Source organism: Pteropus alecto, unplaced genomic scaffold, assembly GCF_000325575.1.
Source record: "Pteropus alecto unplaced genomic scaffold, ASM32557v1 scaffold53, whole genome shotgun sequence".
Taxonomy (NCBI): Eukaryota; Metazoa; Chordata; class Mammalia; order Chiroptera; family Pteropodidae; genus Pteropus; species Pteropus alecto.
Window position 1 is genome coordinate 2,537,305 of NW_006434366.1, and position 16,259 is coordinate 2,553,563.

At 63.9% G+C, this 16,259-nt stretch overlaps 1 protein-coding gene across 2 annotated transcripts; it reads right to left on the reverse strand.

Annotated features, from left to right (window-relative positions):
* Positions 1-282: 282 nt before the first annotated feature.
* Positions 283-10,321, reverse strand: TLR9 (toll like receptor 9). Of its 2 annotated transcripts, XM_025044805.1 has the most exons (7): positions 10,186-10,321; positions 9,731-9,826; positions 9,433-9,537; positions 9,159-9,284; positions 8,314-8,464; positions 8,061-8,182; positions 289-3,495 (listed from the first exon to the last, which is right to left on the reverse strand). In XM_025044805.1, exons 2-7 carry the CDS (start codon positions 9,812-9,814, stop codon positions 403-405), a joined length of 3,681 nt encoding a protein of 1,226 aa, XP_024900573.1. In that variant the 5' UTR covers positions 9,815-9,826; positions 10,186-10,321; the 3' UTR covers positions 289-402.
* Positions 10,322-16,259: the final 5,938 nt, after the last annotated feature.

Consider the following 16,259-nt stretch of genomic DNA (forward strand, 5'->3'; position numbering starts at 1 on the left):
CCCCCCAAACCCCTACCCTGGGCACCCCGACACGGAGGGTGGGGCGTTCAGGCAGGGGGCAAGGGCAGGAGGCCCAGGGGAGACCGAGGCCACACTCAGCGACCTTCCTGAGACTCCCCTGAGAAGATGCCTGTGAATACAACTGCCCTCGCAGCTGCCCCCCCTGCACCCCTGTGGGCCCTCCCTTCGTCTCCATGGCAGTTCCCTGCCCCCCATCACCTTAGGAAGCTGGAGAATCCTCCCTTCCCTCCTCCCACTCACCTCCAGTGAGCTCAGGGTGGCTGTGAGGCCTGCCGGTCGCATTTATTGAGTGCCTGCTGTACGCAGGGATGGGGGAGGCAGGTTGGGGTATCCCCGGCAGGGAGGCGGGGTGGGGGGGCGGGTGCCGGGCTGTCTCCCGTGCTATTCGGCCGTCGTGGGGCCCCGGCAGAAGTTCTGGTTATAGAAGTGGCGGTTGTCCCTGGTCAGGGCCATGCCCAGCTGGGCCCAGAAGCTGCCCTGGCCGCTGGGCTGGTGGGGCCAGAGGAGGACGCTGCGGCGGCAGAGGCGCTGGCGCAGCCGCACGTAGCGGGAGCGGTGGGCGCTGGGGCTCAGGATGACCAGCACCACCACGTCCTTGCGGTCCTCCAGCAGGCGCTGCTGGGCCAGCAGGAAGCTGGCTCGCAGGAGGCCGCTGACCCGGTCCGTGCGGGCCAGCACGAACAGCGTCTTGCGGCTGCGGTAGATGGAGGCCCACAGGTTCTCGATGAGCGTCTGCCCGGGCAGCCAGTCCCGCTCCTCCAGACACAGGCGGAGCGCCCGGCGCCCGCGGCGCTCCTCCAGCTGGACCCGCAGCTCGTTGTACACCCAGTCGGCCACGGCGCCCTGCGCCTTGTCGAAGACCACGAAGGCGTCGTAGGGCGGGGCACCGGCGCCGTGCCGGCGCCCCCACCGGGGCAGCAGGGCCAGGCCCAGGTAGAAGCAGTACCAGAGGTCCCAGCCGCAGAGGTGGTGCAGCAGCGGCACGGCCAGGCCCAGCGCCATGGCCAGCAGCGACAGGCTGAAGCAGTCCCAGGAGAGGGTCTCGTCCAGGCAGAGGCGCAGGTCCTGCGCGAAGATGCTGCGGCCCAGGAGCTGGCCCGGACTGCCGCACTTGACCTGGCTGGACAGCCCGGGCACGGCCGCCTGCACCTCCAGCAGGAAGTCCACGAAGGCCGCGCCACAGGCGCAGTGCAGAGGGTTGGCGCTCACGTCCAGGACCCTCAAGGCGGCCGCTCGGGAGCCAAACCAAGAGGGCTCCACCGTCTTGAGGGCGTTGGTACTGAGATTGAGCTGTCGCAGCCTCGTGGCCTGGGTGAAGAAGCCGGGGTCCACGAAGCCGATGCTGTTGCAGCTGACGTCCAGCTTCTGCAGCCTGGTGCCGGCGGGGAGGCTGCCGTTTGTCAGGGCCTTCAGCTGGTTGCCCGCCAGGTCCAGGGCTTCCAGCTTGGGCAGGAGGGTCAGGCTGCTCCAGTTGAAGAAGGCCAGGTAATTGTCACGGAGACGCAGCTGCTGCAGGCTCTTGGGGAGGCGGTCCAGGGTGTGTGGCAGGAGGGCGTGCAGATGGTTCTGGGACAGGTCCAGGAAGACCAGGCGTCTCAGGCCTTGGAAGAAGCAGAGGTAGAGGTCTCCCTCGTTCCACAGGCTGCTCAGCGAGTTGCCGCTGAAGTCCAGGGCCTTCAGCGAGGAGCTGCAGAGCCTGTGAGACACGCGGCTGTGGATGGCGTTGTGCGCAAGGCTGAGGTAGCGCAGGGCGGGCAGCTGGGCCACGAAGCTGAGGTTGTGGCCCACACCCCGCATGCTGAAGGGCTGGCTGTTGTAGCTGAGGTCCAGGGCCTGCAGCTGCGGCAGCTCCGTGAACGAGCGTCCATGGTACAGGTCCAGCTTGTTATGGGACAGGTCCAGCACCTGCAGGCCGGTCAGCGGCGCGAACTCTGAGCCGTTGACCGCCTGCGAGATGCTGTTGTGGCTCAGGCGCAGGCATTGGAGGCGCGAGAGCCCGGCGAACATCTCTGGTCGGACCGTCACCAGGTTGTTCCGGGACAGGTCCAAGGTGAAGGTCAAGTTCTTGCAGCTCGGCATGAAGTCCATGGAGCCTGGGGGGTCCAGGGGAGCCGCAGCGCGGCCCATGGCTGGCAGCCGGACGGCCTCCTCGGCATCCGCGCCCTCCGAGGGGGTGGCCGGGCCCGCGGCCCCGCTGATGCGGTTGTTGGACAGGTCCACATGCCCCAGGCTGGGGAACAGCCCGAAGATGTGGAGCTGGGCCTGGCTGATGAAGTTCATCTGCAGACTCAGGTTGTGGAGCAAGGGCAGGCGGGTCACGGACCGCAGCGTGTCCTCGCCTAGCGAGCGGAAGAAGAGGCCGTTCATGTTGAGCTCCTGCAGGGCCTGCAGGCTCTCGAAGGAGGCTGCCAGACGCAGGTGGGCATAAGACACCCTCTTGTGGTAATTGAAGGACAAGTTGAGTTTGCGCAGCCGCGTCAGGCCCCTGAAGGCTTTGGTGTACATGATGCAGTCGTACAGAAAGTTCTCACTCACGTCCAGCACCGAGAGGTTGCCCAGGCCGCGGAACCAGTTGATGTCCAGCCAGCGGAGAGAGTTGTCCTTCAGCACGAGGCCTTCGAGGTGCCGCAGGTGGCTGAAGGTGTCGGGGTGCAGGCTGGGGGAGCCCTTGGGGCACTCGACGCAGGGGTTGCGGGCGTGGTCACAGCGGCGACAGTTCCCGCCCACGTCGAGCACGCGCAGGGCGGTGAGGTTGGCCAGGTCCTCGGGCCCCAGGGAGACGATGCGGTTGTAGGACAGCAGCAGGCCCTCCAGGGTGGGCGGTAGGCTGCGGGGCACCGCCGTCAGGTTGTTGTACTTGAGCGACAGGTAGGTGAGGTTGCCCAGGCCCAGGAGGGCGCCCGGGGCCACCCGCAGCGCCCGGCCACACGGGTTCTTGTAGTAGCAGTTGCCGTCCATGTACAGGTGGCTCAGGGCGTGCAGGCCTTTGAAGTCGGCGGGCTCGAGCACCAGGATGTTGGTGCGGCTGAGGGACAGGTGCGTGAGGGACCTGGGCAGGGCGGGCACGGCCGTGATGTTGTTGTAGCTGAGGTTCAGCACCTCCAGGGTGGGCACAGCCAGGAAGGTGTGGGGCTCGATGGTCATGTGGCAGTCCCAGTGCATGCGGCTGAGGGTGCTGGGCGGGCAGTTCCACTTGAGGTCGAGATGCCGCAGGTGGGACAGGTGCGCAAAGTCGGAGTCGTGCAGGTGGTGGATGCGATTGCAGCGCAAGGAAAGGCTGGTGACGTTGCCCCGGGGCGCGGTCGCCGGGAAGTGGGGCACGGCCTTCAGGAAGAGCCACTCGCAGTTGACCCGGCCGGGGGCCTGCAGCTCGCAGGGCAGGAAGGCGGGCAGGGTGCCCTGGGCCAGGGCCGCGGCCAGCATGGCGGCCTGCACCAGGAGAGACGGGGGCAGCAGGGCGCCGCGGCAGGGGCCCTGCAGGGGTGGGCGCAGTGAGAGGCAGCCCAGGCCCAGCTCCGGAGAGTCCCCCTCTGCGCCCTCCCCGGGGGGCTCCTGCTTCTCCACCCAGCCCCCATCCCGCCGCCAAGGCTGGCGGGGAACCCAGACTTGGGTCTCAGACCCACCTTGGACTCAGAACTGCTTCTGAGACCTGGAATCAGACTCACGCTCTGGAGCTTTGACTCATCACCAAAGCCCAGCTGGATGAGAGAGCTGGGCAGGTGGCCGATGGGCCCGCCAGGCTCGCCCCCACCTTCCCCTGCCCTTCCTCAGGGGTCTGTTCTTTCTTCTCCTGAGCAAGGAGGCACCTGGCTCCCTTCCCTCCAGCCATCCCCTGCCCTCCACCAGCCTCTCCCCAACCTCTCCCTCCCCCTTTGGCCAATACCCAGGCAGGAATGAGGGTCTCCTGCTGGAGTCCCGGCCCGGCCCCCCCAAGGCCTGGCTAGCTCTTTCTCCCTCTGCTCGCCTCACTCAGCCCAAGAGCACTGGACCTGCTGTGGGTCAGAACGGGTTGGAGGGAGGGCTGGGCAGCAGAAGGTCAAACAGAGCCCAGGCCTGGGCACCCAGCCTTGCCTGAAGCTCAGCATCGCCACCAAGTGTGGCCCTCGGCTCCAGCCTGTCACCTGCCCAACAGGTCCAGCCTGGTGCTCGGAGTAGGGCTTCTGCTCTAATGTCTTCAGAGTTCAGGGACTGTCCCCAGGGCCACGTGGGTGAAGGCCTCTCTCACTACTGTCTGAGGCCTCCATGCTCACCTCTCTCCCTGCCACTCCCCAGGCTGTCCCCTGCCCTCGGGGGCTGCGGGCATCCATCCTACCATGACAGGGGGCGAGGTCTTCTCCTGAGGGTCTTGGTCCGAGCTCCAGCTCGCGATCCCTTCCCGCTGTGTGAGCTTAGAGCAGAGGAAGTGAGAATTTCACAACGACCTAGTAGCCCCCTTCTTCCTCTCTACCCTGCCCCTGGCTGGGGTGGGGGGTGCAGTGAGTCAGAGGCCATTTGCATAGTCATTTGGCAGACAGCCCCCCCGCTCCTTCCTCTTTCGCTCCGCACCCCAACCATAGTGTGTCCTCACAGTGCCCATAGCCCCCCTGGGCCCTACACCTATCCCCTGGGAAGAGTCCCGGAGGCCGAAGGCCCAGAGCCCGGTTTAGTCTCAGTGAAAGGTTGGAATTAGGGCCGGTGCCAGACTTTGAGGGCGTGTGGCACCCACGCCAGGGCCCTCCGCTCTCATCCCCACGCTCCGGCTCCCTCGGCCCCTGCCCCGCAGGCAGCTCAGGCCAGTGGCTCCCGTACCTGCCCTTTCCTGGCCCCGGGGCCCTGTCCCCAGAGCTCGGGGGGGGCCTAGTGTAGCCGAGGGTGCCTCCCCGAGCTGCGCCTGGCTCCGTCGCAGTCTGCCACTTCCCCCAGGAGCAGGGCCTCCCCCGCCGCGTTCTCAGCGAGCCTGGAGCCCAGTCAGAGCGCAGAGCCCGTGGCTGGGCCAGCTGGGGCCTCCCGGCTCATCCTCCCCAGCTGGCTTTTCTGCACCCCGCAGGCCCGAAGCCTCACGACAACCCGGCCCCTCAGCGAGTCCTGGCGGCTGCACCTTCAGACTCTGCCCAGAACTGCCCATGGCCCACCCCCTTCCTGTCCACCAGCCTGGGCCCGGCCGCCACCATCTCTTGCCTAGACCAATGCAGTCGCCACCTCATGGGTCACCCTGCTCTGCCGTCACACCCCGCAGCCTAGTCACGTCTGGCTCCCAAGTCACGTTAGGTCCTTCCTCTGCTCAGACCCCTCATGGCCCCATCTAGCGTCAGAGCCACAGTCTACAAAATGGGCAGCTAGGTCCCGTGGGACCTGCCCTGACCAGCCTCCCTGACCAGCCTCCAGCTCCTTGCTGTGGCTCACACGCCCATGTGCTCCCCGGCGCCAGGCCAGCTAGGTCCCTCGGCCTGGACACTCTTCTCTCAGATGCTCACGTCACCTCCGGCGAGGCCTTCTCTGACCTTTTGAACTCCGACCCCCGTCTGGCATACCCAAGCAGCTTTGCTTGCTGTCTGTCTTCATCGTAAGAGTTTCTACCTGCTAACATACCGTAGCATTGATTTTTCATGGTTTATGGCACATTGTCTTATTGCCTTGCTGGACTGTTAGCTTCTTTCCTGTCTGTGTCCCTAGGGCCCAGCACAGTGCCTGGCATGTAGTGGGTGCTCAATATCTGCTGAATCCATGGCTCTCCAGCGCTCAGCTCTGGGCAGGCACAGAGAGAATGTCTGAGTGATGGTTGACTGACTAACTGACTGACTGACTGACTGAATGAATAGGGCTTCTGCTGGGAGGAGGCAGGGCTGGACATCTAGGTGGGTGTCACAACAGGGAGGCTCCAAGCTACCAGATATCCAGCTGGCTCACAAGCCCAGGGGCTCGAGCAGCATGGGGGTGATGGTGTGGTCCACCTGTCCCCCTCGGAACCAGTGTTTGGGGTGGGCAAGGACGAGTCTCCTCCTCTGGGTCCAGCTCTCCTCCCTACAATTCTAGGGGCTCTAGTCGGGCCTTAAAAAGGCCCTAGGGATGGGACACTGCCCTGAGCCCAAGCCTACAGATGCCACATGTCCCTACCCCTACACACCCCCCACCTGAGAGGGCCTGCCACCCACTTCTCAGAGGCATGGACTGAAGCTCGGGCTCCTTCTGAGTCCCAAGCCCCAGGGAGATTCTACCAAGAGTCCCTGGGACCTGAGACCCGGGCCGCTCCCTGTCCCCAGCAGCCACCCTGCCTGCCTAGGGGGCAGGCATGCAGGTACTTCAAGAAGGCCCCTGAGCTGACAGAAGGCTGCACATGCACACACGGATGGGACACAATGAGATTTCAGACCCCCCCAGACACACCCACCACGCCTCAGCCCGAGGCTGGGAAACCTAGTGGGCAGAGCCTCCCCATGTGGCAGACCAAAGAACGCCCCCAAGGAGAGCCAGTCCTAAGCCCTAGACCTGTGACTGTGTTCCCTTACATGATAAAAGGGACTTCGCAGGTGGAATTAAGGATTGTAAGAGTGTCCAGCATTACCGGGGAGCGGGGAGACGGCTAAATCACAAGTGTCCTTGTGAGACAGGCAGAGGGAGACATGACCACAGAAGCAGAGGAAGTAGAATCAGAACTTGAGGATGGAGGAAGGGGCCAAGGCCAGGAGTCAGGGGCCCCTACCTCCTGGAAAAGAGGGGGAAACGGATTTCCCCTTGGGCCTCCAGAAGGAACCAGCCCTGCCAATGCCTTGGTTCTAGCCCTGAAAAACTCATTTCTTAAAACTGTAAGAGAACAACTGTGCTGCTTAAAGCCACTAGGTTTAGGGAACTTGGTTACAGTAGCCATGGGAAGCCAGCAACTCCAGATTCTCATGTCAGAGCAGAGGGTGGCGCCTCTCCGGCCAAACTCCCCTCAACGAGGGGACCTGTCTGAGGCTGTGTCCTCGCACACAGGGGCACAGACTCACCCAGACCCCTGTAGCCAGGAGTGCTGGGGCTCCATCTAGCAGGTGGACGGGCTTTTCTGAGTGGGGGAGGGGAAGTTCCATGCACAGGGCCTCCCCGCTCCAATGCCCAGCAACACAGATGGTCCCTCGGGGCCAGACTCAGGTGTAGATTTAAAAATATTTTATTCTTTAAAAAATACAGCATACAACCATCTCATCCTGCAGTGGGCCCTTGCCCCAGCCCCGACTGACCCCACCCCTTGTGGCCAAAGGCTTCTGAGCTGCGCTGGGACCCTAGTCTCAGCTCCCTTGGGGGCCGGGTTCATGCCAGGCCCACCATCCAGGCCCTTGAGACAGCCAGGCAGGGTCCCCAGACACCCTGGCCACTCAGGTGAGACAGGGACAGCAGTGGGGGTGGGTCGCAAATGCCAGCCCAGTGGCCCTTGGAAGCTGCAAGGGTGAGCGGCGAGCAGCCCTCCTGCCCACAGGAGGCAGCCCTGCCCCGGAGCCCAGGCTGGGGAGGAGGGAGGTGATGGGAGCGAGCGGTGAGGCGGGCGGCTGCTGAGTCCGCACGCCCGCGTGGCACAGGTGCAGCCTCCTAGCTGTCATCCCCGTTCTCACCCGGGCCGCGGATGAGGCGCTTGTGGCCCCGCTTGCCCCCGGGGCCCTTGGGCTTGGCGAAGGCCTGCTTGAAGGCGTGCTGCTTGGGGTGCACCTCATCGTACAGGAACTCGGCCGTCAGCTCTGCCCCATCACCAATCTCAATCTGCGTGGGCGAGGCAGTGGTCACCCCGCCGGTGGGGGCCGACACACGCCAGCCACCCTCGGTCGTGCACGCCACAGCCTGGGGTGTCCTCCCAGGTCCCCGCCCAGAATGCCCCCTCCAGGATCACAGGGCCTGGGGCCTGGGGTCCTGCACGCCTGGGTCACCCCTATTTGCTTTCCAGACACGGGTGCCGGCGGGGCAGCCTTGGGCATGCAGCCACCCCTTGGGCCTCAGTCTGCCCATCCATCCAACAGGCATCAGTGGCCCCCCGTCTCGGGACGTGAACGCTCGGGGGCAGGAGGGGCGAGGCCCCAGGGAACGATGCCCACCTTCTTGGAGATCTCCAGCCGGAAGTCCTGCTCCGCGGAGTCCAGGAGACGGCTCTTGCAGCTGGAGTACAGCATGCGTTCCTTGATGCTGCACTTGTACCCCGGCATCGAGTAGATGAACACTGGGGGGGTGGGGGGTGAGCGATGCAGGCCTGGGGCACCCTCTGCTCCCCGCCCGCAGCAGGCCCGCCACCGAAGGCCAGCCCTGCTCTTGCCCAGCCATGGGCGTGGGGGCCCTGCAATGGCCACTCACCCACAGACTCGAGGGGGTCCCCCTCATGGGTGTGCTTGTAGAGGAAGAAGTGGTAGCGGGCGGCTTCTCGGGGTACCCGTGAGGGCAGCTGGGCCACATCCGTGGGCTCGGTGTGTACCAGCTCGATAGTCTCCCGCTCCAGGTCCAGCTTCTGCCAAGTGGCAGGGGACGTGAGGGCGCTGGACGAGGGCGGGCCCAGGCCCACCCACCAAACGAGAATTCCCCAAGGTGGGTGGGCTGGCAGGCAGGGGCCCGTCGGAGCCTGCTTGTGGTCTCTCTGCCAGACTGCCCTCCCCAGCGGCCATCCCGCCATGGAAGTCCCTCTGCAGAGGCCACTCCTGGGCCCCGCCCTAACTCTGCCCCTTCGAAAGCTCTGCCAGGGGAGGAAGTCCCTCCAAGAGCAGTGAGCAGGACAGTGGGAAGGGGCTGGACCTCAGGGAGGCACCACCATCAGGCCAGCCCATCCTCAGAGGATGTGTCTTGAAAAGGAGGAGCCCTTCTGCTCAAAAGGGGACAGGGTGGACAGGGGCAGAGGGCCCTGCCCAGGCCAAGGGTGGTCAGGGGGCTGCACAGGGAGTCTGGGACAGGAAGGGGCTCAGGGCTGAGGGATCAGTGTGAACCCGGGGATGAGGACGTGTATGCGACGTGGAGGGCGGAGTGAGGGACAGTGTCTCACAGGCGCCCCTGGACAGAGGACAGCAACCGTGATGCACGGCGGCTACAGCTCGAACGGGAGCAGGCAGGGATGGGGCAGGGCGGGTGGACAGTGTGTTCCCACCGGTACCCGGGGACCGCAGTGTTCAGGCACGTGCAGGAGGGGGGCGGGGTGGGGGCGCAGTGCCCACCAGCTGGATGTAGTTGATCGTCTTCTGCCTGAGCTGCTGAAGTGCCCGCTGGGCCTCAGGCTGCAGGGGGAAAGCGAGGCCCTGCAGGGTCTGGTGCTTGCTCTCCACGCTGATCTCTGTCTTCACCTGGGGGCAGGTGAACAGTGAGCAAGGCCCTCACCTGTCCCTGCCAGAGTGGAGCCCGCCCAGGGAGCAGAGGCTCAGCCAGCGGGGCCTGACGTGACCGCCAGCGCCCAGGGCTGGGACTCGCGCCCACCCTGTTTGGAGCACCCACCTCGTTGATACGGATCTGCTGAAGCTCTCTCTCGGCCGAGGTCAGGGGGGCGGGCGCTGCACAGGATGACAGGTGCTTCTGGTACCCAGCCAAGGAGAGGTCATCCTAGTCGGTGGAGGCAGAGGCATAAGTGGGCGCCTCGGAGTGGGCTGCCAGAGCCCGCTGAGCGCCCCAGCTTACAGCCCCCGGGCTCTCCCAGCCCTCCCCACTTGTCTCCAAGCCTGGTGCCCACTCGCTCTGTGACCCTGAATCACATCCCTCCTCTGTGGGCCCCGGATCCCAGCCCAGTGGACACTACCTTCACGGTCCCGAACAGCTCGTCCTTGACGTGGCCGCCCCCAAACTCCTTCTTCACCGTGGCCCGTGTGGCCGCGTACAGCATCTTCAGCCGCACCTGAAGGGGGGAGGCCGAGCCATGAGACCCCTCCAGGCAGGGCTGTGTTTCCCGAAGCAGGCAGGAGCCCCTGGGTGGGAGCCTGGTAACCTCACTGTGCCCGCGGAGGGCACAGCATGGAGGCCGGGAGGCAGTGGTGTGGCTCGGACAGCAGGGGGAGCCCTCGCCCAGCCCAATCTCTGCCTCCCAGAGCCAGGCTGCTGTGGCCCGGGCCACACCAGGGCCTGGTCCCCACCCAGACTCTCTGGAGCAGGACCTGATGTCCCTCCCTTCAGACTTCTCAGGGCAGGGCCTTGTCATCTCGCTCGGACCCAGCTTCCCCTTTCCCCGGATCTTGGGTGCAGGGCGCAAGGACTCACGGGGGAATTGTCAGGCGACCAGGCAAGGAAGAGCCACTCGAAGCCCTGGGCGTTCTTGGAGTCCAGGCGGTACAGCAGGTAGCAGGGCTGCTGGCCATCCAGCAGTGGCAGCACGGCCCTGTCATAGTCCTGGTCCCAGCTGCCCACTGGCTCCCGCGAGGCACCCAGCACGAGCTGCTCTGAGGGCAGAGGATGGGTGAGCCACAGAGGACCACGTCCCACACCCGCTCTGACTGCGGACCTCCAGCCCCCGGATGCGGCGCAGACCTGCTGGTCGCCCCGCCGCAGTCCCCTGGAGCCGCGTCCCTGAAGGACAAGGCTGGGTAAATCGGCGAGTGAACGAGTAAGTGAAGGCACAAAGCTGCTCCCTGTGCACCTGGACAGAGACGGATGTGAGAACGTGCGCTGTGCCGGATGACAGACACGACCACACGATGACACGCAGATGCGCGCCCACAGCCACCAGCAATGCGACGCCCTCACCGACACCCACACACCGGGGAGCTTGCTCAGACCCCGGCCCGCCGGCCAGCTGCTCGGCGGCGCCACCTCCTGCTCCCTCCTCCCACCCCTGGGGCTCCAGCACAGCCTTCTCAGAAAAAATGTGCCTCAGGCCACAGGGACCTGCAGGAGCTAAAGCATGTGGGAAAGAGGGGGTGGGGCCCCTCCAAACACAGCACAAACAGGGATCCTGCTGTCGCCCACCAGCTGCAATCCCCCTGCCCCAAAAGTTACACATCAAAAGTAGCCAACTTCCCAGGGCCTGGCCCGCCTCCTCCTTGCCACACAGAGGCTACACTCAACCTGTCAGTCCAGAGGGTCTTAGTTGGGCGCTGAGCAGCAGCCCAGTCAAGCACAGGCCCAGGCTGGAGGAAGACTGGGGCAAGCGGACCATCGTGCCCTGGCCAGGGGGCCTGGCACCTGACTACCAGGCCCTCCTGATGGGGGCGAGTGGCCCCAACGTGCCATGCCGAGACTGTCTGCAGGCCTTGGCCTCCTCGCCCACGCTCCCGGGACCCAGATGCCATCAGTGTTGCAAACCAGCAGCCACAGGCGGAGTCATCCCCATAGTCGCTGTCAACATTGTTTAATTTGTCGCCAACGCTTTCACACTGGGAAGTGTTACATAACAAGGACTCCAGGCTTCTCTAGAAAAATCAGGAGCTTGGCCACACTCGGGTGGAGATGGGCTGTGGCTGTCTGTCCGGGGACTGGGACCCCCAGCAACCACATGCAGCACCGAGGCAGGTAAGAGCCCCCGAGAGTCTTCCTGCTCAGCGAATGCGGGGCACTTGCCTGGGGGTGACAGAGGGCTGAGGATGAGGCTCGTAAGTCTGTCTCTTTCAGGGGTCTGCCACCCCAGAAAGTCTTCGCTCAGGACCTACCATAATGACCCCATCCAGCCTGTGAGGCCTTCTGAATTGACAGACCCCGGCACAGCTCTGGTCCTAAAGCCTGGGGAGGACTCTGGGTCTGGGCAGACCCTACTCTGAGCCAATTCAATGTACGAAAAGTCATCCGGGCACCAAGCTCATTTGAGGAGCCCCTTGAAGGGCCCACAACTGCATGGCTAAAAAGAAGGTCTGGGAGGACCTCTGGGGATCCCAGCCCACTCCTAGCCCCAGAGTCTGCACCTCTCACCTCGAGGGATAGCCCCTTAGCACAGAGCAAAGGGGGGATCCCTCTCTCTGGCCCCTCCAAGCCTCAGTCTAATCCTCTGCCTCGTCAAACCCTCCCCACTTCGGGCCCTGGCTGGAGCTCTCTCACCCCGGCCCCTCCCCCTGCATGAGCCCCAGGTCCCCACAGCCCAGGACAAGGCCCAGCCAAGCCTGGAATTCACCCATCTTGCTCTCAAAGAGTGCTGGATACGAGTCCCTTCTCCCCACTGTAGGGGGTAGTTCCCATGGGCAGGGCCCCCGCTTCTCCTTAGGACACCCCTGGCCAGCAGCCAGGCCAGGCTACGCCCGCCAACCACAGATGGAGGCGAGTGGCACAGCCCCAGGGGGCGGTGCCGGGCCCCACTTATCTCCTGCCCCCCTGCCCAGCCCATCCCATAGCCACATAGCCTGAGGGTGGGGGGGTTGGGCAGAGCCCTAGGGCCAGCTCTCCTTGCCAGACGCCCTGTTTCTGCTCAGGGGTAACGATCAGGTCACCTCCAGGTCTCCCACAAGGCAACTCCCATTTCCAGATGGGGAAACTGAGGTCCCAACGGGGGATAGAGGTCAAGGTCCCCCTGATCTCCCAGAGGAGCAGCTGGGTCCAGCACCCAGCCGGCACCCTAGCTGACAGGGGCCACTCACCATCTTCGATGACGACTTTGATGAGCCGGACAGAGCCGGCCCGTGCCTTGGCAAAGAATTCCTTCAGCTCATCGGTGGCTGAAAGAACAAGAAACATGGTGGGCGATGGACAGGCGGAGCAAGCTAGCGGCCAGGGACACGTTCAAAGCCTGCTGTCCGCGGGGTCTGGTGGCTGAGCCGGGAACCGGGTTAAATACAGCCCCCCATGTGACCAGGAACCTGAGACGGCTGCAGAATACAAGCTCCCAAATTTAGCCAGCAGAGGTGGCAGGCGGGTGGCCTGCTGGCTGGGGTGGCTCTGGTGACAAGGCAGCAGGGATGGGACAGGCTCTGAGACAGGCCGGGCCAGCCAGAGCGAATGGCCCCAGGAAGTCCCAGCACTGAGCCGGTCTGGGACACACTCAGCACTGTCATAACCACAGACAAGCACGGGAACAAATGCCCCCGAGATGCACGGACTGTGCCTATCTAACACACACGTGTGCACACGTGCACATATGCGCGAGGTGCCCATGCAAACAGGCACACACACAGCCCAACGTGTGTGGACCTAACACATCAACACGTGCAGGTGGCAGAGAGGGAAGTAAGGGTGCAAACACCCTCGTCCACAACCACACGCTCCGCTGGTGCAACGCGCGCACACCCAGACACAGCGCCCGGGGTGCCGACACGCGCACACGCACACGCGCACACACCCAGACACAGCGCCCAGGGTGCTGACACGCGCACACACCCAGACACAGCGCCCAGGGTGCTGACACGCGCACACACCCAGACACAGCGCCCAGGGTGCTGACACGCGCACACACCCAGACACAGCGCCCGGGGTGCTGACACACGCGCACACACACACGTGTGTGCACATACACTCGCACGCGCACACACCCAGACACAGCGCCCAGGGTGCTGACACGCGCACACACCCAGACACAGCGCCCGGGGTGCTGACAGGCGCGCACACACGCACATGCACACACACAGAGCTTGGTGAAAACGTTTGCAGGCAAAGGGTGTACAAAGTACATACAGACACGCAACAGGCACGCACTGACACACGTGTATGCACACCTAGCCCCAGCCCACCAGCCAGGATGCCTAACCCGGAGAGGCCCTGAGGGGCCAGCCCAGCCCTGGCACAGCCCTGCCAGGGGGCAACAAGCTCCCGACTCCCAGGCAGTTGGGGAGGCTTCCTGGAGGAGGAATGACTCTCAAGAACTCCCTCAAACAGATCCTGTCTTGGTCCTTGGGCCACAGAGCTGGAAGGTGACAGCCCATGACCAAGACCCAAGTGCAGAGGTGAGGACCATGGTAGGCACTGGGGACCTATGGGAAGTCACAAACCCACTGTGGTTCAGACGGAGAAACCAAGATCCAAATGGGGAAGGACCCGCCTCGGGTGTCTGGGCACACAGGGCCGGCCAGCATGACCTTGAGGCTCCCGGGGGTCAGGAGAATTCTGCAGGAACACAGCCAGAGCGCTGAGGTCAGAAAATATTTATAGGGCTCAGACTGGGCAGCTTGGGCATGGGGGGCCGTTAGGGGGGCTGTTAGGGAAACAAACTCTGGTCGTCCCTCAGGCAGGGCGACCCTGAGCCTGAGCCCTCCGGCTATGAACTGCCCTCCAAGGCTGCTGGGCGAGCAGGTCCTTGGGGCTCGGAGCAGCATGACACGGAAACAGGGCCCCACTGGGCAGGGCAGAACCACCCGCCTGCAGAGCCCGAGCAGGTCCTTGATGAAGACTCTGGGGCTCCCCCTTTCCCATAGCTGAGTGTGACCCCTGACCTCCCTGAACCTCGGACTCCTCTCTAAGGAAAAGCTCACACTTCTGGTCTGCAGAGGGCGTGGTCGGGAGTGACCGGGAGAAAGTGCTCCAGTAATGACAGTAACTTTTATCAATGCAAACATAACAGGCAGGCTGTGCTGAGCTGTCCCTTCCACCCGCTCAGACCTTCCGGGAGGGAGGGCCAGGAAGCTCCCCCAGCAGAGAGGCTGACACACCCTTTCTAGTATTACCAGGGCAGTGACACCTCAGAAGGGGAAGAGACAACCCCCCATGCCTCCTCAGTCACCATTAATAATCCAGAGGTCAGGCCCGGGACACCTGAGCCTCTATCATCAAAGATTCATGCCCCCTACCCCACGCCCACTGCCTTGCTCAGCCCCCACCTCTTGAGCTTCAGGTTACAGGTCTGTCCCCTGCCTGCTCTGAGGTCACCAGATTCACACCTACAGCCAGGACAGGGCTGGCACCTGGGTGTTCAGGGCAGTCTCTCTTCTCAGATCCCCAGGCCAGAGACAGGAGTGGGCTGCTCATAGGCAGGAGGGCTGGGGGCGGCCCGGTCCCCAGCGACCTCCTAGGCAGGCCTGTCTCGTCGTATGAGAGATGGGGGGTGCGGCAGGGCCCTGGGCACAGGACCTGTCTGTCTCCTGGAGCACAGGGGAGGAGCCCTAACTTCCGCTCCCCTCCCAGTGGGAGGTGGCAGCTATGATCAGACAAAAGGGAAGGAAGGGGCAGGTCCTGCCATGACTGTTCCCTCCATTGGGGCTGACTCACCAAGCAGCCCCTCTGAGCCCCTCCTGGAGAGGCTGGCCCTGAGCCAGCCCAGTGTCTTCTCTGTTCCTGTGGGATGGGGCCAGGGAAGCCCTCTCAGGGCTGTCCAGCCACCAAGTGGCCACAACCACAAGCCAAGATCCAAGCGGTCAGGGCGGTCGATGGTGGCAGCCCCAGGTGGGGATGATGGTGTGGGGTTAGTGTGGCTGATGGCCAAACCACCAGGCTCTCTGGGCAAGCAGCCTGGGCCTTCTGCACAGGCCAGGCAGCCCTCCCGGGCCAGTGGGGAGTGACGCTGAGGCTGGGTAGGGTCAGGACATCTGGCTTCTGGCCACTGCTGCTCTCCCAGCCTCTCTAAGGAGGAAACCGGGGCCACTGGGGGAGGGGGTGATGCTCTGGTTTGCAGAAGCTTGGGGTGAGGGCGGCTGGCCTACACTCTCTAGGGCCAGGACCCTCTAGGGCCACAAACTCCATATTTGGACCCTTTTCTCGGTCCCTAGACTGGAGCTGGGACCATCCGACCCTGGCTGGGACAGACCCATTAAATCAGAATGAAAAATGGGAGGGAGATCTGAGGTCAAGGTCAGATTGGCTACTCTCCCTTTTCCACTTCCAGGGCCCTATCCAGCCTGGCTTGCATGAGTGTGTGAGGGTCCTGGGAGGAGCCAAAGGCCAGGAACCCCTCCTCAAACAGACACAAACTCATTCAAGCCAAACACGGGCACCTCTGGTCCATGCATCCATGGTAACCAACGCACCCTGAGATGCACCCAAATTATGCACACACACGGACACCCACAGACGTGTGCACAGTCACGAAACACAGTGTCTACAGATGGGTCCGTGTTCCTGTGCCCATTCAATCAGCTAACAGTGCATGTGCACCAGATGAACACACACAGGACTGCACACGCAAGTGCACATGCGTGCACACTTCCCCAGAAGTGTGCATCCGGGTACACCCACCCCCAGAAAGGAACAAAATCCATAGATGGTCACACAGGCACATCCACCCCCAGATGGGCATACAGACACTTCCGCCCGAAACGTGTACGCATATAGACACCCACTCCCAACTCTGCACAGTAAGCCCGCCCCCCGCCCCCAGATGTGCCCACCCCAGGCGACCTGCAGCTGCAAAAGAGAACAGGAAGCTTCCCGGGGCTGGAGCCGGGGAGGAGGCAGGGGCCGGGAGCCGGGGAGGGGGCGCAGCCGCGGCC

Bases quoted from the DNA above. Each gene is read 5' to 3' on its own strand.
- TLR9 (XM_025044805.1), bottom strand. From the start codon at position 9,814: ATGCTGTACGCGGCCACACGGGCCACGGTGAAGAAGGAGTTTGGGGGC. The intron at 8,465-9,158 runs GTGGGCACTGCG...GCCACTTGGCAG, and splicing joins CGATCAACTACATCCAGCTG to AAGCTGGACCTGGAGCGGGA. The intron at 3,496-8,060 runs GTGGGCATCGTT...CCACCCCTGCAG, and splicing joins GGCTGGAGATCTCCAAGAAG to GGCCCCTGCCGCGGCGCCCT.